Here is a 27,925-nt window from a genome sequence, read left to right as displayed (position 1 = left end):
AAATGAATATTTTTACAAAACCAGATCAAGATTTCTCATTTTTTCATACTTGCACACAATGTTTTTGAAAAAATTGGATCTCTCTGATCTTCCCTTTGTATAGTCATCTTGATATTGATTGCAAATTCGCTACCCATCGATATCAACATAACGCCACATAAGGAGGTCTGACAAAAAAGATGAAATCGTCCTCAAAGTCGGAGAGACGGTCATAAAAGTCCATACATTTATATGACATTTATTTCAATTCAGAGATTCTTTATATCAAAATATGATATTTAATTAAAAACAGAAAAAAATGTTCTGTCGGAATCTTAGGAACAGGTCGAAATCTCGAGATTTCAACTGAAAATTATTTTATCTTAACATTTCACTTTATCGGCAAGGGAGAAAGAAAACAAATATATTTGCCACATTATCTGTAAACTTAAAAACAACAAAATATAAATCAACACTCGATAAGCTACTTCCATGAAAGGGTGAATTAATTATCGTCACCCAAAACGTAACCTAGGTGTCACGCCGCATAGACTTGCCATATCATAGGACTTAGACAACATCATGTTGATAGGCAGCCGATTCACACAGAGGTAACAGCAACTACTGTAAATCTTAAAAAAAATTATATCACAGTAAATACTTGATTGTGCTGACAAATCTGATAAATCGGCAACATGTGCTATTAGGTTATAGTAAGAACTGAGGATATGTGTAATCCCAACAACTGACCGATGTAGAAGTTGAAGTAAGCTAGTATGTGACATGGACGGCGGAGCCCATGGTTGAAGTGAACGTTATAGTGAATGGGAAAAGCTAGGACACTAACGGCAGTACGGTAGGCAGGATGCTATCAGCAATTGGGTTAGTAGCGTAGTCATCTTTCGTTTTGTGAGGGAAAAACCATATGTAGTCCTCATTAACTTTTTATTGATATGACTTTTGATGGCGCAGAATAGGCTCTGCCTTTATAATGAATTCGATTTTAAGATATGAGGAGGGTATGGGTAGTTTGCTGACGTCGGTTTTAGGGAGGGCTTTGAGAAACTTTTTGTGTCGGTAAGCGAGCTTACATGGAAAATGGTGATATCATTTCCATCATTTAACTACATTTACGTCTACAAAATTGAGTGAGTTTATTATAAAACATACTAAGCTATTTGGAAGAATAACTTTACGGGATGAAGCGGAGGACGAACGTGTTTATATCCTCCCAGTGGCCACGGCTCTGTATTTTTTTTAAAAATACGATTTTTTTTTTTATATCATACGTTTGAGGCAAGAAGTCAATACTTCGACGTATTAAGAGGTATATGAAAAAAGACGTGGTCATTTTGACGGTAAGCTGTCAATTTCCAAGTCCTAGAATTATGGTCGCGTAATTCATTCACGGTGGTACTGATGTGCGATACACTGCAACTCCAAATAACATTTTATGATTTTGAATGTGTACACCACCTTATTTTTTAGTTTATCACTTTTCAATTGAAGACATTTAGACTTGGAAAATGAAGTATTGTTGGGGTGGTTCAAACCAAAACATTTATTCCTCTAAAAGCGCCTTCGTCCCTGTGAGACTGTTAATATTGAATCATGTTAATCAATTTTGAGAGAGCAATGTATTGACTATTTAAAAGCAGTGACCCCAGGATCTCAAATCCTGTCAGAATAAGTACACAAATTAAAAATAGTAAGAATGATAGTTGAGAAAAAGCCTAACGATATATTAATTTTACTCAGTTAAGTAAGCAAACGCGCAGATATTTGAAATCCTATAAAGAGCTACAACACAGTTATGTCTATACACCTATCAGTCTATGGAGATAAACAACATAGTTCACACATATATCAGAGTGGTAAAAGATCACAGAGGTATAGTGATATTCCCAACAATCTATAACTTGATAAAAACCGAGAAATTTTTATTTCAATTTTAATCAGATCGAAACTCATCTGTTAAGACACAAGAAAGTCAGTACATATAAACGATCATAAGTCATGCTAAACTAATTTCTAAACTGATCATAGCCTATAAAGATTAACATTCATAGTTGTATTTATGAACTAATAAACGATCGCAAACGTAAAGTAAATACCAATAATATACTAGTTGGGCAGCTTCAGTTGCTATTTTCTAATTTTCTGCATAGGCAACATCATATTTCCTGTACAGTTTTCAGTACAAGTGTTTCAATATCGTTCAAAACACCACTACTTAAAAAAACAAATATAGTTTTAATTCAGATTTATTGTTGTCTTATTTGATCCATATTAATAAACCATAAATACCTCCAGTGAACTTACTTTATTCTTAAAATGTTATGTGAATGATAACGTGATATACATGTTATGGCATGATTATCTTTTGCTGAATAAAGCCTTCTTGTTTTACTTCTTGTGCTAACGCATATCCCTATTACAGACATGTAGGTAAGAAATAAATCGAAATAATTAACTACATGGGCAAAATTACTGAGTTAATGTGTTAACATATATGATACTGATTTGGAAATGGGCAAACTTACTGCTTTAGTGGAGCCAATAATTTCCTACGTAGGCAAAAACAAAAATAGTGGGCAAATACTTTGTATAATGGATGCAGTAAATTAGTCACTATGTTTGGAAAATAGCTTAAAATATGACTACATCTTATGCGCCGCATTAACAACCAACCTTACGTTCTATTGGCGCATCAGTACTGCTCTACTAAAAAAGTGGTTTAGGTGTTGATATACCTCCCACCCCCTCCCCCAAAAAATCCTTATATATAGTATCAGTCATAAATTTATTAACAGAGATCCAAATTTTGCAATTGACCATAAAACCTACGTTATAGCTAAGCTTTCATACATATGGATCTAATATTCCGGCTGGCTTTATCACTCGTTGCTAGCGTAAGATTGTCTAATTTAAGTTCTTGTAATTCCTAACACTTACATAACGAAACATGTCAATAATGCTGAGTGAACAGTGTTATCTATCATATGATATCGATTTCATGACCTGAGTATTTTCTACAGCATCCGACGAGGTGTCCCATGCCGATTATTCCAATGGACATAATCGTTACATAACAAAAACAAAAAACGGCTGCTGTGTGTCACTGAAAGCTGACTGATAACATGGTATACAATTTTTTCCCTCCCAAGAAAAGTGAAATTTGCAACAAACATGTGTGAGGGGATTGTAGCGAAATGTTATCATCAATTCTTAAAACATTTGCACTTCATCACAGTTTGTTTACAATTGTCAGTTGTTTTTACTACACAACCATCAGTTGCCTTTCACCATCAACAGACCAGCAATTCCTTTTGAAACCATCTCTTTTGTATAACACTGGTCAGCCTATTCAACATTGACACTCAATAGGATTTAGATCAGGCAAGCTCACTCTTGTTGAAATACCTTCACTACTGTACCCTAGTAGTTGTTTTTGTACCATGGCAACAACTGGTCAATCAAGAGACAGTCTAAAAAGCACATGACACAATTCTGTAGATCTATACCATGTGCAGTTATCTTAGTAGAAGGACTTCACCAAGAAGCAAGATTTTTCTGCTAGAATCAAGGAACTGTATACTACTACTCATCTACACTACGTTATGTTATCAGCTGCAATAACTACTAAGAGGAATTCTCACATAGATTTAATTTTGGATATCATCTCCCATTTGTAAAAACATTCATCGCTTGTGCTATCCAAGGAGGAGGTTTTAATTTCAAGCGTATGTTTGTTTGGACGCGTTTTGTCGGATAATTATATGGTCATCATGACTCCGGGCTCCAGATGATTTTGTTGGATTTCCACATTTTGAACGAAGATTTATTCATCACCACTGGTGAGCTTATGTAATTATATTTTATGTTAGGCATTCATATTACGAATACCAACAGGATCATTCCAAACCAATATTGGGGGTTGACAAGCCACACTAAACGTTTGGTATTTTATGGTTTAAATGTACAGAAATCATAGCTTTTCCTTTGTTTACGTTGCAAAACTATTTATTCAGTTTTGCGCGGTTCGGCTCAGATCTACAAAGTATCCTAGATGTTGACAGTTCTCGCAAATTGAATAGGTCTATTAAGATCAACATCTATGTTTGCGTGTACTAAAACGCGCCATGTTTCAATTCCAACATTTGGACAATTCCATAAATAGCCCTTATTTTATTTTGGAGAAATACAAATTGATCGAGCGAAATCTTCAGGACACACGTTAGAATGTATATACGATATGGGTTTAAACATTGTGGCGATTCGAAAACTTATTTAGACTTGCCAACTATTTTTGTTCCAACAAGGTTGAGTAATGCTCAAGATAGGTAATCTCTTTACAGACACTATACATTTGTTTTGGCAAAATGCTATTAATGCAAGTTACCTAAGGATAGATCATGAATAATTTCGACAATAATTGTTAATCGTTTGAGATTGAAACGTGTACCACTCAACAGCTTATAACTAGTATACCCTCATAAGTAAACTCGCCGGTTTGTATCTGATTAGTTAGACTTAATATTGATTTATGTCATCCATTCATGACCTACAATTGACAGTATACTTAACAACATTAATTAATTTACATAATATAAGATAATAAGAACCAAACATATCACATCCATGAAGAATTACTTGATTTACCACTACCAATGAAAGTTTAAACATAAAGAGCGACAGGTCGATTTAATAGTCAGGCTGCATGATTCCATATTGATTCACTAGTTTATCAAAAACTTCTTGCATTAATTATGTGGTTATTAAACTCAGAAGTACATTCCAGTCCATAATCATAAGTTAGACAATTACACTGAAGAGCCTACAAGGATGAAGTGTCTGATAGTTATTCATCATTTATCTGTTGCATTGGAATACCCCTCTGTCTTGATCCAATATTTCAATAAATCATGTAAGAGGTCTCCTTTCTGTTACGTTTACACAAACAAAATGCAACTAACCTTTTGCCAGGCAGCTAGTATGTCACAAGTATCATCAGCATTCATTGTGTCATGAGGGTACACATTCCATACATTGTAGAATTAATAAAAGTCAAAGCAACAAAACAGCTGTTAGATAAATTGCTTTTCGTTGGGCAATACCATATAAAGGATAAAATTCAGCCCAACATTAGTCTTGTTAAAATCATAACATCTCTCGATTAGTCAAACATTAGATACTGGTTACCTACACGATATCTAGTCATTTTTTTCATTCTATTTCAATGTTTGTTTTTTTCCTGCATGGACATAATGTACACAAATTGAGTAAAAATACTAAAAACAAGTTAAATGCAGTTACATCTCTTACAAAATTTAACAGAAGGCCTTCAAGGATTTACAGATATAGAAGAGAAGAAAAATACTTAGAGCAACATAGATGCAAAATTATTGTCTGGATAAAAGATTGATGCGATTAACATTTAACTTTACTTAACTTTAAGATGGAAATACTTATAAAATGTATAAAGATCAAATTCGAGTTATAATAACACTTAAACTGAGCAAGAGAAAGGAAACCGTTCATGCACCATACCATCTTATTCCAAATATTTAAAGCAGAGATAATGATGATGAGGGATCTTAAGATTGATATTATCATGTATCGTACTTTAAAGGTGAATGTTGGATAGACATGTTACCATATATACAATAAGCAGAAAGAGACATATGAAAGATGAAACCATTCTAATCAATGAAGCACAATGTACTTGACTTAGACTCAGTATATGCTAAGTATAGCTTTCTTTTTACTTCTTTTTACTCTTTTTACTCTTCTTGCTCTTTTTACTCTTCTTTTCTTCTTGCTTTCCTTCCAAATCGGCTCCAGGGAGTTCAGTTGCTCCTTTCTTAAACAAATCCTCACTATATATCAGTTTGGAAACCTGATTGAACAAAATATGAATTGTTAGCTTTAATAACCAACTGATGAAAATCATACACCAGTTATGTTCTTGTATTAGGGAGATTTAATGCAGTTTAAAGTACCTAGTGAATCGGAATTGGAATTAGATGAAGAGAAAACGATCTCTGATGTTCATTAAATGTATAAGTAAAGATATTTTAAATGATACAAAGTGATTAATCTCCCAGGTTCATAACTCTTCTATTATTTAAAGTACTGATGTTTATTGACCTGGGTGCACGGCGCAATAATCTGTGATAACACGAACATACAACACCAACGTGTTTTCTCCAAAATTCGGAATGATCAATATCTTCTTTTACAATAATTGAACTGAGTGTTGGGATGATACTATCTTCTTTTTTGGGGGCGGGGAGGAGGGTTTGGGATTGGAAGAGGGAGAGATGCGTGAGCAAATAAGTGACCGCATCATTGAAGACAATGGGAGAGGAAGACAGTATTGTTGTTGATATATGACACCCTTAGCTATGGTGCAATATAATAAGCCAAATAAATGATATAAATTTTAATATGGTACATCTCCACAACATAATAAAATAATTATGTGAAACGTGTATTGAATTTCAATGTCTTCATGTCTTAGCTTTGAGCTATACATTGTACAAATTTTGTTCTTTAGTTAATGAAAGTCACATTATATAAAAACAAACCATGATATTAATTATACTGTTTTCTATAATTAAGATTCTGTAAAGCAGGATAAATGGATTATATTTGAGACATTACTACATATTGATTACCAAAAAGGAATTGTGAGTCCTCGCTTAAGACTGAAATATAACTAAACAAAATTTTCCAAATACAGTAATTTTGCAACACTTAGCAATCCAACTCCTGACGTTTTGTAACTTTAGTGCTGATGTGAAAGGAGGAAATACAACCCGTCCTACCACTCCATTCATTAGGTCGGTGTGGTTGGCAGATTTGATGCTCAGTGAACACTCACAATGGTGACTAAAACTAATTTCATACATCCATAGAGACAACTGCGACGACACTTTGCTGGTCATATGTTGTTGCAAAATCAGAAATTACGTTTCATTCCCAGTATATGAGGAATACTGCCTAATCGTAGAATAGGACCATTCATTAATCTTAATTCTTAGATCATCTGCACCACATGGTATAGGGATACATTTATGTGTGAAGATGTCTGGAGATGACATGTTGCCAAATTTACAGTTTACTTTAAGGAGAAATCTACAAAATATTTTAATCGGGTACTATGCAAACCTTCTTTCTTGAAATAAACTGTATCTTATTCGGTTCCTCCTCTTGTTTGACTGTAATATCAAGATCAATCCATGAATTTGCATCCACCTTGTGCAACAGTTGACATACAAACTGAACCTTGGCATGGCCTCCTTCAGAAACTCTTTTCGTTGCAACCGACTGATAATAGAGATTAAAGAGATGAATTTACATCTGCACTAATTCGTGCATTATATTAGAAACTCAACTCAAATGATACTGTGAATTCCAGTGTATAGGGTGATATAAAACGGAGGTACCTTAGACATCTTAAAAATAAAAAGTAGCCAGCTGCTTCAACTCACCTGAACTTTGTTCTTTGCTTGCAATCCAGTTATTTCCACGGTTATTGGTTTATCCTTGTCCAAAATGATGAATGTATTTGGTGAATCAAGCTTAATGCGACCAACATGATATTGCTCCTGTTCCAGTTCCTGTAATTAAATTATAGACAAGCGTTACCATCAACTATTGGATAGCCCCTGCGCAGTGGTACCTACTCTGCGTAGTAAAATCACATTACTAGATACTTCTGTTCCCAATTTGGTTCTTAACGAAGAACGTGTGGATCATGAAAAAAAGCAAAAACTTATGGTTGAAAGCTGAAAGTTTTGTCCAAAGACGTCGATGCAGAGTTAAAATATTGATATTAAGTCAAGATTAACCATTCAAGATTCCCATTAAGCCCACATGTTTTATGAGTCCAGTCGGCAGCTTCTTTATCTAATATGCATCTGTACTATTTGACACCCTACGTATGGCACTAACTGCCTTAGATGTTCTATTGCATAATATGATACAACATTACTCTGGATTGACTTACTTTTAAAGCTTCACTCTCATCATCAAAAGAACATAGCCAAACTGTTATTACAACATCATCCGTAAGATTCTGTAAGCCATTTATGTATGGCAATACAAAGCATATGTCAGGGTCTGCCTCTGGTTTTCGGAAATAGAAAGAAAGAGAAGAGTAAGACTTTCCAGTGAAATTATGATAGCTTAATGAAATAGCTTCGGACTGAGTGCCGTTTAGTCTGGCTAACAAGCAATCGATTTACTTTCTTTTGAACAAACTGTGGTATGAATTTAATATCTGCATATTTTAGCTAAAGTATAGAAAGCTGGCTGCTCTTATGCTTGGTTAAATCAGTAGCAGCATAAAAGAGTAGTAGTGGGTTATAATACAACTTTTATCCACAATCTCATCTATTAGTTTCTTCTATTTTTATGTAATCAAAGCAAATTAATATTTCCTTGCATAAGTTGACAGTTAGGCCTATAGACTGATAAAGGATAGTACTTTGTTTTGTGTTCTCTTGTGGGAGGAAAGGAGTATGATTAGCTTTTTCTGTTTCAGACGTTACTGGCAATACAATATTTCAATATTTTCTTAATAGTTATAGCAATTGGTAACTTTTGTAATAGCTCTGTATTCTGTTGAAAATTCATCCCTTGTTGATACTTCCTTCATATAGTGTTACAAGTTAAAGTATACATTTACACAGAGTTTCAGATATATCCCAGTCTCAAGGAAAAAGTTTTAACTGCTGGTTCTTCTGCCAGGGAAATTGTTGGACAACCACCAAGTAATTGTGTCCTACTGTAAGCGCCTGACGTGTACAAGTAGGGACCCTGTCTAATCAGTATCCAGATTACCTAGGCCTAGTTGTCAATAAATTGGTTCATGGTAAGCGGGGCAAGAGGATGGGAAAGGAGAATGAATTGAGGAAGAGGAAAGTAGAGAGGGATGATACTTATTGAGAGATACAGGATATAGGTGGAGAAAGTGAGAGGAGAATAATTGGAGAGTTAGAGAAAAGGAATTGGGTCTCTTGCGAAACTGGCGTTGTTTGGCTTTGATATTGCCAAAGGAAAGAGGAAAAGAAAAGGCAAGTCTCTGACTTGGAATAAAAAGGGCCAAGAAAAAGCCTGTACGTGGAATCGAAGTTCCTGGCCAAAGATTCAAATCATAATAATTATCTGTTAAACATTGTAACTTACTTGGGTTGAGAGCTGACTTGCAGTTTCTTCCTAACAAAATGTGTGCTAATGATGTGTGGTCTTCGCCGCGGTCATTTTTATCCTATATATTTACGAAAATTAAATATCATAGACATTCCACAAAATGTAAAACCTGTATTCAGCAAAGATATAATGTCAAACAATTTTATGGCAGAAGAGACAAGGGTGTGAATTATAGAATAAACGTCAAAGAGTGCAAGATGGCTTAATATTTTGGTTCCTACAGAAAATATGACGTACGTTACAATTTTGATCAAGATTATAGTGTTTATGCTTGGCATAATATCGTTAGCAAAACATATATGCTTAAATGTAATACTTCTCTGTATAGGATGTGCTTAAAGGTATTGCATTCTTTTGATTGTTGATTTTGCCACTTAATATGGAAAAATAACCAGCCACAGCTATGATTGAACATTATGTCTTGTTTGACGGTCTCTCTTAAGTCCAATTGAACTATCTTTGGGTATTGTTTCTTATGAAACAAACAGTTTTACTATAACGTGGTTGCATTACTACCACATATGCTAAAGTTACACATCCATGGATCATGTTTATCTTAGTTTTTCTTTGCATCTCAAATAAAAAGTATCTTTCAATTTCATTCCTGGTTTTTCATGAATCAATTATGTTGTAATGATATGTTTCAGAAAATTCTATCATTGGTTCTTGTTTTTCAATATTGTTTACTCTTCTTTGTGTCCTTATGATTTATATGTCCTCATAATTGTTTGTCTTCATAATTTCAGGTTGTAAGTAGTTGAATATTTTATTACTTAAGTAGTCATTTTTAACTATTTTATGCACCCTTAATCATTAGTGATATCTATCGAAGATTCTCTTCGTAAGGCGTCCTTTGAATACAATCCCATAGATTGACTGCTTCTGACCCATAACCTTTGACATCCATAAAAATATAATCTGATGAATTCATCACATCATGCTTAGGTCGTTCTATGATTTCTTGGTAGTACCACATACGTATCAGAACAATCCATGTCTCCTCCCCTAGCAGCATGTTTACAGCTGTAGTAATTGTGACTACTGCTACCTCACTAGACGTTTGAGCTCCATAATAAGAACGATGCAGTCTTAACATACAATATTGAAAATGCACATACCAAAATGAACATACTAAAATGCACATACTACAACCTTCTCTTCTGGAGATATGTATTTTTTACCATGTTTCAATTTTGACTTGATGATCTTTGATGCGGCGGTTGACCCCCATTATAATGAGGCTACCAAATAACACCTAGCATCATCTAGGGCCAACCTCTTTTAATCCTTACTATTTTGCTTATTGACTTCATTTAACATACAAATTGAATATTATTCAACTACGTAGTATGTGGTACATCCGACTATCATAAAGGTCCATCCATGTTTCCCTTTAGTTGTTATTTTAATTTTTGCACTTCTTCAACATGAAACTGAATTTTGAGATCCATCTAAAACAATTTATATCATTAATCTTAATATGGGACATGTACAGAATGATAATGAAAATCAGCCTATTCAGATAAATTTCTCTTCCCGACATGATACATGGTGTTCACAGTTCCATTTCTCGTGTGCACATGACCTCTAAAACCCAGCAAACAACTTGGTTCTTCCAAATATCATATGATGCATATACACCATGCAAAATGCTCTCTCCTATTATCTTTGTAAGGTTTTTACACTTTACTTCTGCAGATTGCAAATAATCCTTCACAATAATTTTTTTTTTAAAGACGTGTTAGCCACACCTACCTTGATCTGCAGAGCAAATGACACTCCTAACGACTCTCTTTCTTTCTGATGAATATTCAGCAAACAAATACTGCTTACATCTTTCTCTCTTGTTGGTAATCGAAAGCTACGCTTGACAGATTTCGATTCAATCAGGGATGCAACATTGATCTGTTTGAACAAAATGTAGAGTGACATGATATCTTTGGTGCTGTTTTTAAGGAGCTTTTCAATTCATGCACTAGTTGACTTTTTAGTAAGGTACAATAAGGTATAAATATAACTTTTTATTTTGGAAAAAAAAGTAAAACCTAGATATGCTACCAAATTAATTCTTTCTCCAAGAGGCAACAGAAAATCTTTATAAAAATGATGTCATTCTTAAATTCCATATTAAATTCGTGACGTTTTCTGTCACCGTCTTAAGTTATCAGAAGATAACTGATAACAGTTAAATATTTCCGTTAATTATTATATCACAAATTCAAAATCTGCATAATTTACCTTGAGCATATCAGAACAGTTCCAGCAGTAAAGTATTAATATCATGTGCGGCCATGATTTGAACATTCCATCTTAATTTTACAAGACTACACATATGTCTTTTATATCTAAAGCATAATGGCATATGGGAAATTCCACCAAAAGGTCAACCTTCCTACCAAATTTTTGGCCCACATGCCTAATTTTGGTAGCAAATAAGAAGACATGATATATATATATATATATATATATATATATATATTTTTTTGTGTGTGTGTTTGGAAGCTCAGAGTAGTGTTAATAGGCACAAACACTTGATTTGTTTTCAAGACCTCAATCTTAATTGAGTTTAAGAAAAGTATAAAAATGAATTAAAAAATCAGTTTCTCTGCATACGTTCATTTCCCGTTATTTTTAGATTTTACTCGGCAACACAAAACGCCGGGCAGCTGGTATTTGTCATGATTGTAGTACTAGGTAAGGTTCATGACTGTGCCATATAAAAGTAAAGTAATACTCTTGGCTTGGATTACATACCTTGTAAAGCTCTCCGAAGTGTCCATAACAATGTAACTGCCCATATTTATACCATCAGTCAGTGCATTGAACTATACTAAATTAACAGCTGTCCGGTATTAACCATTTTTCAAGCATCTTAATAAGCCCAAGGATATATAAGATATTGATATTCAATTATGCAATGTAACATATTAACAGCATTCCAGAATACAAACATAGTACACATTCATTTAACAATGCAATCTGACACAAAACAACCTGAACAACCCCAGCCATATCTGAACACTAGCTAGCTGTACAGTATGTATACTTACCCGCTCCATCGTAGTAGGCATGACTACTGCTTCTGTGGTCTGTAGAGTACAACTAACCTCAACTGGGGGTGTTGCGAAATTAATCAGCAATGTATCATAAGTGTCCAATGGAAGGTACTCTGATTCCTTAAGTTGTCTTAAATCGTGCTTGAATAAAAAAATATATATATTTCTCTAACATATGATTTAGTTGCTCTACATAAATGGTGTATTTCTTTATGATCACTTAAGATAGAACTTTAATTAAAGTAGAGTAATGAGCTGCATGATGGGATACTAGAATTCATTGAAGATAATAATTATTTTCACAAATTAATGTAAAAAACTGATTTATCAGGAAAAAAACAGAATCAGCAGCAAAGTTCAATTACTCTAAATTAAAATGATGAAGATGTTTCAGTTGTTTAAATTCATGCAACAAATCAATCAAGAACCTAATGCATCTTCAAACATGATAATACTACCATCGTTTTGTATCTTACATTGAATAAGCTTTCATCATCTTCACATACAAGGATAATGAAGGAAATATCCTGTGTAGCATCCTTGCTCATCAAAACCAAAGGGATGACACGAAAAATCTTCGCTTGGAACTCAGATGAAACATCCATTGCTGAAATATAAGATAAATGTGGTCAACTACTGAATTTAAATATCAGTGGCATACCATGGAAGCATGAACCTGTATAATGTAACTTTCTTTGGTTCCCTAAATGTTAATTGCAATTATATATGGTTTGTTTTACAGCTCTCAACAATTGCTCCTTTCTTAAGATATATGCATCCACTTCTGACACTATACTCGTTTGCAAAAGCTTCAAAAAAGTCTCTGAATTTCATTGAACTTAAAAGCAACCAATTGGAAAGAAAGCTGCCATGTAACTTGTCTTTGATATAAGTTAAATTTACTAAATATATGATTAAATGTCAAAGTGTATTATTAGATTCACTATCATGAAAGATTTCTGTTTCAATAAAGTCTCCCTTTTAAAAACACGTATACAAAAAAAAAGTTTTCAGCCAATCTTTGCTGCAAATATACGAACCAAATGATAAAATGTTAATCCATTTATAATGTGTTTATCTCTGGGCTAAACCTGCCATGAACCAGATTGATTTTTTATCAGATGAATGCATGTGTAGATGACAGGAAAGACAATATAGACTTCAATACAGCTTTGTTCTTGATAGAAATTAAACCTTGATGAGAAAGTACAGGGATAATTCATTGTATGTATACTCATGACATATAACCAGCTTCGCTTGGAGTAAGAATTTCTTATGCATTAAATCTTGCCAATTCAGAACTGAAATTACCGTTAAACTTTCGTTCGATGGCGTGAATGTCGTCACGAACTGAAATCAAAGAAACATATTGTTCATAAAAGGCAACATAACGCCACAAAATATGACATATAGTGAAGTATAACTCTATCCACGGAAGTTTTGGAATATTGACATGACTTTAAATTCACTTTTTAAATTCATTTCACAATTGTTACAATTCAGGTATATCCATTCATAAATACAGTTGAAACTTCTCGTTTGCAACCTGTTTTGATTTTAGTTTCTACAAGCAAAGATTTTACTTCATGAACAATAATATATGGACTGGTTCTAAATTTTAACCTGCTTCATCGCAATCTCCAACATTGAGGTCAAATTTAGCAGATGGGAACACCAAGCTTTAATATATTATGTGCGAGATGCAAACTACTTGGCAAATATACGGATTATGTTATCAAATGTCAATGTTGACAAATGGATGAGTGTCATTTTAATTTAAGTCCCTATTTCAAAAGACATACGTACACTACTTAACTTGAACCCTTTGCAACTTTAATTTCAAATTAAAGAGGTTTCTTAATTTATAAAGTGATGAAGTAAACCCATTGCGTACATTTGGAGACATCATATTTACAATATAAGGATGTCACCTGCATACACACATACACAGACCTACACAGACACAAACTATCAACATCCCATAGATCCCATCTACGTCTGTGAAGGAATAAACAAACTGTTTACTCCTTCTAAATAATTTCATTACTCATTAACTGTTCTGTGAAATAAACCGGAAATATAATCTAAACATAAACCAATTCATCAAAGAGTTTATTGGTAAGAGGTGGAGAGTAACGGCAACTACTAATATTATACTTGTGGTACTGTGAAAATGTCAAGAGTTGCACATCTTTGTAAGTGTTTCGTTAAATTATTCAAGGTAGACTATCTGCAGTGGTGACATGCAAATTGAGTAAATTAAAAATTCATTTATTTTAGAGAGGACCTGTTAAACATGATCACATTTTCAGAGAATTAATTTAAAACAACCTTATGTGATTCTGTAAATCTGCAGTAATCAGAATTTAAATGATCTTAATACACTCTTAATAACCCAATAACATTAAGGTAACGTTTACCTTGTTTATTTTAAATAAGATCAAATTTCAGGACGGTTTGTCATTACACGTTAAGCAAAATAAATGGATAGGAATCTGCCAATGTTTTGAAGAAAGTCATACATATTAGAACTAATTTTATTGGGTTAATATGAATAATCACATCTGATGTGACAAAAGTTAGCTTTGATTCTTTCATCTTCTTAATTGTTATGTGAATGTTATAATGTACGTGATAGCTTGAATAAGATGATATTGCAGTAAACCATACTCTCATTTCACAAGAGAGATAATATTTACCTGCTTCGTACATACAGGCTATCGATATACTTAAACATAATCGATTAATAGAGTGTACAGTGTGAACAATAACTATTTCAAATTAAATATATAAAACTTTCATGCTAGAGATAATATTTACCTGCTTCGTACATGTAGGCTAACAATATACTTAAACATAATCGATGAAAAGAGTGTACAGTGTGAACAATAACTATTTCAAATTAAATATATAAAACTTTCATGCTGCATGGTTTTGATGATAACTTCAGATACTTTTATCAGGAATATCATTCAAGGTAGACAATCTGATGTGTCAACCATGTAACATTATACATGGCTATTTTATATAGATATTTGTCAAATTTGATAACATTTCAGGATATTAGTGAGAACCAACATGATGTGATACTGAAGTTAGTGTTACGAGGGCCCATTTTAGCCTAACGCTAGTCACTGCTAGTGCGGAACCTAATGTTATAATATAGAAAGTATTTGAAAAATGGCCTACGTGATAAATCAGTATTTGAGAAATTAGGTCGGGTTACCGTGTCAGAATGTTATAATACACGATTGTTCTGGTATATTCCTTATGATGACGCGCTGGTCTCGGGTTAACGTCGGTGTACGTGGAATCGCGTGTAAGCTGTGCACGGCATCTTCGTGGATTCTCTGGAACGTTCGCGAGATATGCAAAGGACTGGCAAGAATAGAGAAACTGGGTCAAGTGTATCGAGAAAGATCTAGATGATTCTTGACATGGCGAATCGTATAAAAACCCGCCCAGATCGGAGAGTTTCTCAGTTTCTGAACGAATACAAGCGACGACAAATATTAAACCATTCTACTATATATGCTCAACTACCAGTAGTTTCTGAGGGATTGAGATATCGATACCAAGATTGATTCTACACTTCCATTCAGAAGTTTGAAGAGGACTTTGCTGTGAAAGTACAGTTTTCCAGTGTTTATTTCGGAGAAGGTGAAGAGTTTCTGTCTCCGTTGAGGAGGTTCGTTACGCCAGGAGTTGGTGGCTATAAAGCTGATTTTGGACTGACTCTGGTAATATTTAGTCGGCGAGAAGTTCGACTTGTGCTTCACTCTATTGTGGCTGGAAGTCCGTCTTCTATTTTGGAGCATCGCCGGAAAGAAGGTGACTGCTGTTTCTGGGATCGCGAGAAACTTCGTCGAGGACCAGTGAATTTCGCGGTACAACGGACCGAGAATCGTCGTCATCAAGGTCGTGGTCGCTGAGGGATATCGCCGTTGGAAGAGACCAGCGTGTTTTAAAGTGTATCCTATCTTGTTAAGTTTGTGAGTAATTTTCTGTATATTTGTAATTACCACTTATTGTTGTTGGTTCGAAATCCATTGTTCAATATAGTTTACGTTTCATTTAAAATCATCAATTTGTCTGTGTTCCTTACGGAAACGAACCCAGGCTTTTGCTCGTTAAAATTAATTATCGAGACCTCTCGCATTCCAACGTAACATTAGTCAGAACCAACATAGTGCAATGCTGCCTATTAGTTATTGTACTTCTTATAATGCAATACTGCCAATTCGTTGTTGGACTGCTTTTTTATCAGCAAGTAAAAAATAAAAAATAATACATCTGATGTGGAAAAGATAGCTATGATTATCATATTTTCTTCACTGTTATGTAGTTTAAATCAAAACTCATATTGTAAATGACTAATCAGAATATTAAGTGTAAGATATAAATTTGGAGAAAGTTCGCATTCATTGAATGTATGAAATGTTTCAGGAACATACAAAGGAACAATGCCACTTTTCTTTCCTGGCATCCACATACTGCAATTGGCTTACATTAATGTAGCCTGCAATTGCGTGACCATACAATCTGAATCACACCTATTTCAAAACAGAAATGTAACAATTCCATGGTGCATGGTTTTGATGACAAAATTATATACTTCTATCAGGAATATTATTCAAATCTAAAGTGTCAACCGTGTAATATTATGCATGTGTATTTCCTATAGATATTTGTCAAATGTAATGACATTGCAGGATATTAGTGAGAACCAGAATGATATGATATTGATATTAGTGAAAACCAACATAATGCAATATTGCCTATTAGTTATTTGACTACACTTTATATCAGCACCTTAAAATTAAAATATATATCTGATGTGAAAAAGCTAGCTATGATTCTCATATTTTCTTTATTGCCATGTAGTCTGAATAAAAACATATCTCCGATAGTTATTTGTCAAATGTATATTACATTTCAGGAACTTAGTGAGAACCATCATGATGTGATAATGAAATTTGTGAGAACCAACATGATGCAATACCTCCTATTTATTTATTGTTCTTTTCTTGTATCAGCAGGAAAACAATAATAATTACATCTGGTGTGAAAAGCTAGTTATGTAGTCTGAATCAAAACTCATATTGTGAATGGCTAATGAGAATATAAAATGTAAGATGTACCTTGGAGAGTGTACAGGTCCTCTTGGCCATATAGAAAATGGTTCGACATAAAAAACCAAGTAGTTAAATTTTTAATCATCTAAATATGTGCATATTTTCCATAGCTATTTTGACAAATGTGAAAAATACTCACGTGACACGTCATCTACCGATGAACATAAACATAATAGATAATAGAGAGTCAGTGTTCAGGAAACAAAAAATTCACATGTTTCAGGCACATACAACGGAACACACATCTTTCAAACCAAAAATGTAACAATTCCATGGTGAATGGATTTTATGACAAAATTATATACTTCTATCAGGAATATTATTCAATTTAGACAATCTAAGGTGTCAAGCGTGTAACATTAAACATGTCTATTTCATATATATATTTGTCAAATGTAATAACATTTCAGGATATTAGTGAGAACCAACATGATGTGATATTCAAATTAGTGAGAACCAGCATAATGCAATACTGCCTATTGGTTATTAGACGGCTCTTTTATCAGCAGGTAAAAAATTAAATTAAAAATCTGATTAAAAACTGCAAGCTATGATTCTTATATTTTCTTTATTGTTATGTAGTTTAATCAAACTCATATTGTGAATGGCTAATGGAAATATAAAATGTAAAATATCATGTTGGAGAGTGTACAGGCCCTTGGCCATATAGAATATTGTTCGAAATAAAAACAAACCAAGCAGTCAAATTTGTAATCATCTTAATACGTGCATATTTTCAAGAGCTACTTGACAAATGTGAAAAATAATCACCTGAATCGTCATCTACCGATGAACATGAACATAATTCAATAAAAGAGAGTCAGTATTCAGGAAACAGAAAATTAACATTCATTGAATGCATGAGATATTTCAGGCACATACAAGGAAACAATGTCACATTACATTCCTGTCATTGCATATTCTACGCTTGGCTTACATTAATGTTGCCTTAACATTATGACCATACAATCTGAAGCACACATATTTCAAACCAAAACTGGAACAATTCCATGGTGAATGGATTTTATGACAAAATTATATACTTCTATCAGGAATATTATTCAATTTAGACAATCTAAGGTGTCAAGCGTGTAACATTAAACATGTCTATTTCATATATATATTTGTCAAATGTAGTAACATTTCAGGATATTAGTGAGAACCAACATGATGTGATATTCAAATTAGTGAGAACCAGCATAATGCAATACTGCCTATTGGTTATTAGACTGCTCTTTTATCAGCAGGTAAAAAATTAAATATAAATCTGAATAAAAAATGCTAGCTATGATTCTTATATTTTCTTTATTGTTATGTAGTTTAATCAAACTCATATTTTGAATAGCTAATGGAAATATAAAATGTAAAATATCATGTTGGAGAGTGTACAGGCCCTTGGCCATATAGAATATGGTTCAACATTAAAACAAACCAAGTAGCCAAATTTGTAATCATCTTAATACGTGCATATTTTCAATAGCTACTTGACAAATGTGAAAAATAATCACCTGAATCGTCATCTGCCGATGAACATGAACACAATTATATAATAGAGAGTCAATGTTCAGGAAACAGAAAATTCGCATTCTTTGAATGCATGAAATATTTCAGGCACATACAAAAACGCAATGTCACCTTACATTCCTGTCATCGCATACTCTACGCTTGGCTTACATTAATGTTGCCTTAACATTATGACCATACAATCTGAAGCACACATATTTTAAACCAAAAATGTAACAATTTGATGGTGAATGGATTTTATGACAAAATTATATACTTCTCTCAGGAATATTATTAAATTTAGACAATCTGAAGTGTCAACCGTGTAAAATTATACATGTCTATTTCATATAAATATTTGTCAAATGTAATAACATCTTAAGATATTAGTGAGAACCAACATGATGTGATATTAAACTTAATGAGAACCAGCATAATGCAATACTGCCTATTAGTTATTAGACTGCTCTTTTATCAGCAGGTAGTTTAATCAAACTCATATTGTGAATGGCTAATGGGAATATAACATGTTAATCATAATTATTGAGAGTGTTCTGGCCCTGCTGGCCATATGGAATATGGTTAACTTAATAAAAAACCAGGCAGTCAAATTTGTAATCATCTAAATCCGTGCATATTTTCAATAGCTACTTGACAAATGTGAAAAATACTCACGTGACTCGTAATCTACCAACGAACATGAACATAATAGATAATAGAGAGTCAGTGTTCAGGAATCAGAAAATTAACATTCATTGAATGCATGAAATATTTTAGGCACATAGAAAGAAACAATTTCACATTTCATTCCTGGCATTGCATATACAACGCTTTGCTTAGATTAATGTTGCCTGCAAATGTGTCACCATACAATCTAAATCACACATATTTCAAACCAGAAATGTAACAATTCCATAGTGAATGGTTTTTATGACAAAATTATATACTTCTATCAGGAATATTATTCAAGGTAGACAATCTGAAGTGTCAACTGTGTTATATTATATATGTGTATTTCCGATAGATATTTCTCTAATGTAGAATCATTTCAGGATTATTACAGGATTAATTAGTTATTAGACTGCCCTTTTAACAGCAGATTAAAAATTAAATATATATCTAATATGAAAAAGATAGCTATGATTCTCATATTTTCTTATGGTCGTGTAGTCTGAATCAAAACTCATATTGTGAATGGCTTATGAGAATATAAAATGTAACATATATTTTTGGAGAGTGTACAGATGCCCTTGGCCATTTAAAATCATATGAAAGGAGTTTACCCCTGTTCGACCTCGCAAGAGGTCCTACGGGGGATCTAATTTAAGTTTTGTAGAATAGACACTAATTTTTTCTAGGGAAAGTTGTATATTATTCAAACAGGGAGATGCTGAGAAGTGAAGTATTGTTCAATTAACATTGTTAAGAAGCCATAAATAAACAGGAGGTCGGAACTGAAGAGCCAATTAAGTAGGGATTACAAAAGGGGGAGGAATTTCTAAGTAGATGAGTTTAAAGACAGAGCGGTTTCTATTGTTTTGGTCGGAAGTGGTTGCTACTTAGTTGGAGATTTTGAATTGTTTTTAGTGTATAGGTACACCTGGAATTTGGGGGCTAGACCCACTTAGGAAATTGACTTTCTATAGGGATGAGGCTTTAAGTAAGAAGTTTGAATACAGAGATGTGGTGGTTATTTCGGAAGTAAGTTAATGCTACATTATGTTTCAATAAGGAGTTTATTGATGAATGGATCATTCTCTAGGTTGTTTTAATACAGTTTGGAATTTAATTCTACGGGTAGGGTGAATAACGATTTTGTGTTTCCTGCGAGGAGAACGTGAGAGGTAGCTATATAAGAAGGTTTTTTTTAGTGCAAGTCGTTAAGCTGTGGTGTAGATTCTATTTAAAATTTGTTGATTGGAATTTGAAATGGTAAGCAAAGAGATGCTTCCGTAACTGAGAATTGGTTTTATTTTGGAATTGTAGATTTGGATAGTGGTTTTCGCAGGGAAATTATACTTGTGTGAGAGGATTTGGATGTATTTAAGGTGGGACCAGCAGCGTCCTGCAGTTCTATTACAATGTAGGTTAAAGAATAATTTATTATCAAAAGTGATACCGAGGAAGGTTGCATTAAGAGAGGCAGTGATTGAAGTGCTCAAAAGATTGATTTTGGAAATATGGTTACGGTATTTTGAGTTTTGAAAGGGGAAATTGGCTAAGTTAGATTAAGAGGGGTTTATTTTAATTCTCCACATTGAGCACCAGTTTTCGAGATGTGTAATTGCTTTTTTGAGATTTTGTTCCGTTATGTGAATGTTTTTACTGGTGCTCCAAATGGCTATATCGTCAGCGTACTGACTATAGTTGCAATTTGAAAGAAGGGGGATGTTTAGATCATTTACAAAAATGGTGTAGAGGAGGGGGCTGAGAACAGAGCTCTGAGGGGTGCCTGCACGAAGTGGAATAGGGTTTGAATGTTGATTTTTGTAGTATATTTTTGTGTTGCGATCACTAAGGAAAGAGGAAAGAATACTGGTGTAATTGGAGGGAAGGTTATATTTTAGTAGCTTAATTCTTATGCCGTTGTGCCAAGTTTTGTCAAATGCCATTTCGGCATCAAGAAAGAGGGGAGTGGTATAATGTTTTTTTTTATGAAGCCGATTCGAATTTCTTCGGAAAGGCGAAGAGTTTAGTTTATTGTAGATTTGTGTGTACGGAAACCTGATTGAGACGTGATCATTTAGTTCTAGGTGAGTTCTAGTGCGGTTATCTATTATTCTTTCAAAAATCTTGCCTAAGGCTGGGAGGAGACTAATTGGGCGGTAGTTTTGGATTTTAGTGCGGTCTTCATTTGGTTTAGGTATTAGAATCATTTTTGCGTATTTCCACGGGGTTGGGAAATAGCCCAGTCTAAGTAAATCGTTAAATAGAGGGATAATATGAGAGTTGATGAAAAGTGGTGGGGATTTTTTAAGCATTAGGTAATTAATATTGTCTAGACCAGGGTGGGAGGTATTTTTGCATTTGTTTGTGGCGCTATACCAATCGTTTATGTCTATTTTTTCCTAGTAGGGGATGTTATCGTTGAGATATCCTAAGTGGTTGGGGTAAAGCTGGTTGCGTTTCTGATAATTGTTTGGTCTTTTTCTTGTTCGAAACTGTTTCCGCAAGAGGGGCCATCGAAGATATTAAAATTATTTTTAAAGTGTGATTCAATTAGCTTAATTTGGTCTTAAAGTATTTGTAATCAGGTTACCTGCATCACCTCTAATGCCTTGGTCTGAATTACCTGTGTTTGGGGTTATAATAGGGTTTATGATATTTTTTATGTTTTTCCAAAAGTGTTTCGGGTTTTTGTCATTAAAGATTGAATCGCATTTGTTTGGACTCCTTTTTGGTCGTCCGCCAATATTTGTCTATTAATTTGTTTTTTTAAGTTAGTTAATTTGGGTTTTTAGAGTTGGATCTCGGGATATCATATACGTTCTAAGTAGGCGGCGTCTGAGTTTAATTAGTGTAAGAATATTCCTATTTAGTTTTTAATTTCAGTTTTGTTTTGTTTTTAATGGACAATGTTTTTTGAAGGTATTGAAGATATGTTGGGCAATGCTGTCACAGTAGTTGTCAATATAATTTAGCTCGTTGTTGTGGTTGTTGTAAATGGGAATAGTGTTATATGTTACGAGTTCCTCTTTAAATGTTCTCCAGTCTGTTTTATTGTAGTTATCCTTTAAATCGTTATTTTGAATGCGATTGAGGCTAAAGTCTAGCTCAAAGAGAAGTGGAAAATGGTTAATAATTAGGTCATCTTCTAGGTTTTGTATCGAATGAGTTTTAGTTGCGAGGTGGTTTGAGGTTATGGCGTAGTCCAGTAGTTCAGTATTATTGTTTATTGGGTTTATCCTAGTTTTGGTATTTTGGTTAGTTATTGTTAAGTGGTGTTTATCACACAATTCTAAGACAGATATGCCTTTTTCAGTTATTTTGGAGCTACCAAAAATGATATGGTGGGCGTTTAGATCTCCTAGTAGAAATGTATTTTGTTGGAACTTTTTTTTATGATATCAGTTGATATGGGCTCAATTATTTGATTATTTGTTTGGGTTGGGTTAGAGAGGAGAGTGGCTTTGAGATTATTTTTTTACAGCTATAAGAAATCCTCCCCTAGAGCGGGAGATATCGTTTCTAAAAGTTTGGTAACCTGGTATGTTCAGGTGGGAGTTTGAATTTAGTTTTGATTCATTTAGCGAAATGACATCCGGGCAGTGGTTGGTGATTATACTTAGTAGGAGACTTAGTTTTGGAAGGATACTGTTTATGTTTAGGTGGAGGAACTTAATCGAAGGAGGGGGTTGCTTGTCATTTTGGTGATTGGGGAGGCTAAATATTGAGGGTTGATGGAGACGTTCCATAATTACAGTTTTGGGGATGTTTAAGTTTAGGTGTTTTAATGCTAACACGGTGGAAAAAGCTGGCAAGGTCTTCAGATTTAATATTAATGTCGGCTTTTTGGAAGATATATTGTACTAATTCAATTACAAATGTTGCAATATTGAGTTTTTCTTCAGTGGCGATTTTATTTGTTATTACGATTTTAGGGGCAGATTTGGTTACATTCGCGTAAGTTCTCTTTTCTTGTTGTTTAATAATTGCTTCTGTTTTAGCTTCTTTGAATTTAGGGCAGCCTTTGTATAGGGCGACATGAGTCCCTGAGCAGTTTGCACATTTGGTGTTCTCTTTTTGTTCTGGACAATCTTTTACCCTGTGATTTTCGCCACATCTGAGGCATCTTGTTTGGTTTTTACAGCTGTGTTCAGTGTGTCAAAAGAGCTGGCATTTGACGCACTGGGTGATTTGGTGGATTCGTGATATTCCTCACTTTTATGTTTAGAGTATCCTAGATATAGACCATGTTTGATGAAAGTTTGTTGGGGTTGTTTTTCCTCAAATTTGAATTTTACCTTCCAGGTAGGGTTATTTGTGGCACGACTAATCAGTCTTTTTTGGGGATTGGGAATATTCTTGGTCTTTCAATTCTTGTTCAATGTCTTTGATTTAGATGTCAGGGATAATGCCACAGGCAACTACGGAGAAGTTTCTTTGTCTTATTTTTGGGGGATTCTTGGTTTGGAGTTGCCTAGTTTAGTCTTTTGAGTCCAAGGTTACAGGAGGATATTTGCAGATTTAGGGTCATGGGGGTAATTAGGATGTCGTTGCTACGAAGACGGTTTATGTTTGAGATCATGGCATTTGGTTTCTCTTCGTTAATCAGTTTAGCAAGGGTTATTGGGTTTTTCGATATTTCTGGAAGGATTCCTGATACTATGATTGATTGGGCGGTTTTTTTGGTAGTTGTCTTGGAGTTAGGGGATGGATTTACTTCAACAGAATTAGGGCGCTGTCTTTTTGTGCTATTTTGAACAGGGATCCAGTCGTTTATGTCGAAATAAGAGAGGTTTAGGTTTTCGTCTAGGGGGTCATTTATAGGTGGGTTAGGGGTTGCCATATTGGCAAAACAGCCCATCCCTACGGGTTCTAAATGGCTTCTAAAACAATGAAAATGAACAAGACTCCACTTACCAGAGAACAAAATTGTTTTCAGCCGAAGGAAAGAATAGGAACTCCTTATGGTGAGGCACTATGATTTGAAATTGGCTTCGCAGCACTGTATTGGTAACAAATGACGCGTTCTGGTAAAAAGTGGCCGGTAAGTCACAGAGTGAAGGCTTATGGGATGGCGCTATAATAGTTTAGACGTGAACGTAACCATGACAACTATGAATTATATTAGCGATGCCCGTCAAGCAGGCGATGTTTTAAACGGACGTAAGCGAACTACCCCGATGTCTGCATCAGAGCCCGTGGGAATGGAAGCTCGATGGAGTTTGAGGCCGTTTCTTGTTCGTCGTGTGTTGTTCTATGTTGTGAAATATCGGTGAGGGGTGAATTCATAAGGCCAAATTTGAATTCGATAAGGCCAAATTTGTCCCGAATGGTTGAATATTGGCTTCACCTTGTCATTCCGTTAAAATATCACACGTAAAATTACACGTGACGCTAACTCTGTGTTAGCCTAGTCTGACCAATCGACGAAGACCATTTAGGAAAAGGTTCAGCACTAAAGAGCTCAAACATTCACATTTTTAATCATCTAAATAAATGTTTATTCACCCCAAATAAGAAAACTACCTTTAATCTTTTGGCTAAATATAATAACGAAATTGATGAATTGAGTGTCAGTATTTAGGAAACAGAAACTTCACATTCACCAATTGCATACAAATGTGAAAAGCATATAGAAGAGAATCAATCGAACTTTTCTGTTCTGACATTGAGCTTACTTATATTGGTTAACATTAATGTTACTTCAACATTTGTGACCGTACAGTGTGAACGACACCTATGTCAAACCAGATATAAAAGCCTTATGGTACATAATGATGATGTACTGTATGGGGGCAGTTTTTTTCACAAATCTAGAAAATAAGCAGGAATATTTTCCACAACTATTTGTCAACGTTACAACATTTGTCAGGAAGTAAGTGTGTACCAACATGGTGCGATACTGCCTTTACTTTTTAAGACTTCTCCCTTTCATCAGCAGGTAAAAATAAAGTATCACATCTGATGTGAAAGCTATGGTTCCCTTAGTTTCTTAGCTGTATCGAATATAATTTAAGTTATACTGTGATTAGCCATTAATACTATACAATGAAACATAAAATTATGGTGAGTGAACAGATTTTTTTTTTCATTCAATAGGGGCTCAACATAAAAGTCTCACAGCGATCAGAATTTGAATGATCTTAAAAAACACAGTTGAACCTAGATCAGAAAAGTAGTTGTTACTTCATTAGCTATAAGCTGAACAAAGATACACATGAATATTAACCATAGCTATCAATCAAACGTGAAAAGCTTGTGTTAATAAACATGATGTGGCTTATTTAAATGAACGTATCCCAGATACTTATGCTAGCTTTTACCTTATTAGCTTTAAACAAGATAGAAATGCAGATTTTGTTGTTGTCATTACACACAATGTGAAATACTCACGCATCCATAGGGGATCCACTGTAAGTAAACAAGTATATGAATAAATTGTCAGTACTTAGGAAACAGAAAATAAGGTTCATCAATACATGAAATGTTTTAACCAAATAGAAAAGAGGTATGTAACTTTCTTTCCTTGGATTAACTCTACTATTATCGGCTATTATTTATGTCCCTTGATGTGGTTAATTTAAATTATCTTACCCCAGATACCAAAGCTACCTTTTACCTTATTAGCTTTTAAAAAGATAAAAATGCAGATTTTGTTGTTGTCATTACACACAATGTTAAATACTCACGCATCAATTGGCGATCCACTGTAGTTAGGAAACAGAACATTAGGTTTATCAAATACATGAAACGTTTTAACCAAATAGAAAAGAGGAGTGTAACTTTCTTTCCTTGGATTAAATCTACTACTATCGGTTATGATTTATGTCCCTTGATGTGGTTATTTTAAATGATCTTACCCAATATACTAAAGCTACCTTTTACGTTATTAGCTTTTAACAAGATAAAAGTGCAGATTTTGTTGTTGTCATTACACACAATGTGAAATACTCACGCATCCGTTGGCGATCCACTGTAAGTAAACAAAAAAAAATAAGAATAAATTGTCAGTACTTAGGAAACAGAACATTTGGGTCATCAATACATGGAATGTTTTAGCCAAATAGAAAAGAGGAGTGTAACTTTCTTTCCTTGGATTAAATCTACTACTATCGGTTATGATTTATGTCCCTTGATGTGGTTAATTTAAATTATCTTACCCCAGATACCAAAGCTACCTTTTACCTTATTAGCTTTTAAAAAGATAAAAATGCAGATTTTGTTGTTGTCATTACACACAATGTTAAATACTCACGCATCAATTGGCGATCCACTGTAGTTAGGAAACAGAACATTAGGTTTATCAAATACATGAAACGTTTTAACCAAATAGAAAAGAGGAGTGTAACTTTCTTTCCTTGGATTAAATCTACTACTATCGGTTATGATTTATGTCCCTTGATTTGGTTATTTTAAATGATCTTACCCCAGATGCTAAAGCTACCTTTTACGTTATTAGCTTTTAACAAGATAAAAGTGCAGATTTTGTTGTTGTCATTACACACAATGTGAAATACTCACGCATCCGTTGGCGATCCACTGTAAGTAAACAAAAAAAAAATAAGAATAAATTGTCAGTACTTAGGAAACAGAAAATAAGGTTCATCAATACATGAAATGTTTTAGCCAAATAGAAAAGAGGAGTGTAACTTTCTCTCCTTGGATTAAATCTACTACTATCGGTTATGATTTATGTCCCTTGATGTGGTTATTATAAATGATCTTACCCCAGATACTAAAGCTACCTTTTACGTTATTAGCTTTTAACAAGATAAAAGTGCAGATTCTGTTGTTGTCATTACACACAATGTAAAATACTCACGCATCCGTTGGCGATCCACTGTAGGTAAACAAAAACAAAATAAGAATAAATTGTCAGTGCTTAGGGAACAGAACATTTGGTTCATCAAATACATGAAATGTTTTAGCCAAATAGAAAAGAGGAATGTAACTTTTCTTTCCTGGGATTAAATCTACTAATATAGGTTAACATTAATGTCAATTGTCTATTAAATACCAAACAATGTGAATGACACTGATTCAAATCAGATATGAAAAAAACTTTAATGGTACATGTTGATCATGTATTAGGTACATTTTCAGGAAATCTTGATCAAAGTAGACAATCTAAAAGGACAACTATATAATTAAAAATGCATGTTTTCCACATCTATGTAATGAATGTGGTAACATTTTTAGAACGTTAGTGTTGATTAACATGATGTTATACTGCCATAAATTCTTTAAAAAGAATATCAGCAGATAGAAAGAAATAATCACATTTGATATGAGAAACGTAGCTTTGATTCTCATGTCTTTTTAATTGTTATGTTCAGATGTTGATTATCTAGGAACATTGTGAAATGT

At 33.8% G+C, this 27,925-nt stretch overlaps 1 protein-coding gene across 1 annotated transcript; it reads right to left on the bottom strand.

Annotated features, from left to right (window-relative positions):
• Positions 1-212: 212 nt before the first annotated feature.
• On the bottom strand, positions 213-27,399 carry LOC139976812 (uncharacterized). The gene is made up of 13 exons (XM_071985610.1): positions 27,381-27,399; positions 27,080-27,097; positions 26,814-26,831; positions 26,248-26,265; positions 13,566-13,604; positions 12,731-12,861; positions 12,249-12,395; positions 10,954-11,103; positions 9,175-9,256; positions 7,994-8,112; positions 7,476-7,604; positions 7,153-7,311; positions 213-5,878 (listed from the first exon to the last, which is right to left on the bottom strand). The coding sequence occupies exons 1-13, from the start codon at positions 27,382-27,384 to the stop codon at positions 5,744-5,746; spliced, it is 1,149 nt and encodes a 382-aa protein (XP_071841711.1). The 5' UTR covers positions 27,385-27,399; the 3' UTR covers positions 213-5,743.
• Positions 27,400-27,925: the final 526 nt, after the last annotated feature.

Source organism: Apostichopus japonicus, chromosome 12, assembly GCF_037975245.1.
Source record: "Apostichopus japonicus isolate 1M-3 chromosome 12, ASM3797524v1, whole genome shotgun sequence".
Lineage (NCBI taxonomy): Eukaryota > Metazoa > Echinodermata > Holothuroidea > Aspidochirotida > Stichopodidae > Apostichopus > Apostichopus japonicus.
This window is presented reverse-complemented; position numbering and strand designations above follow the sequence as displayed.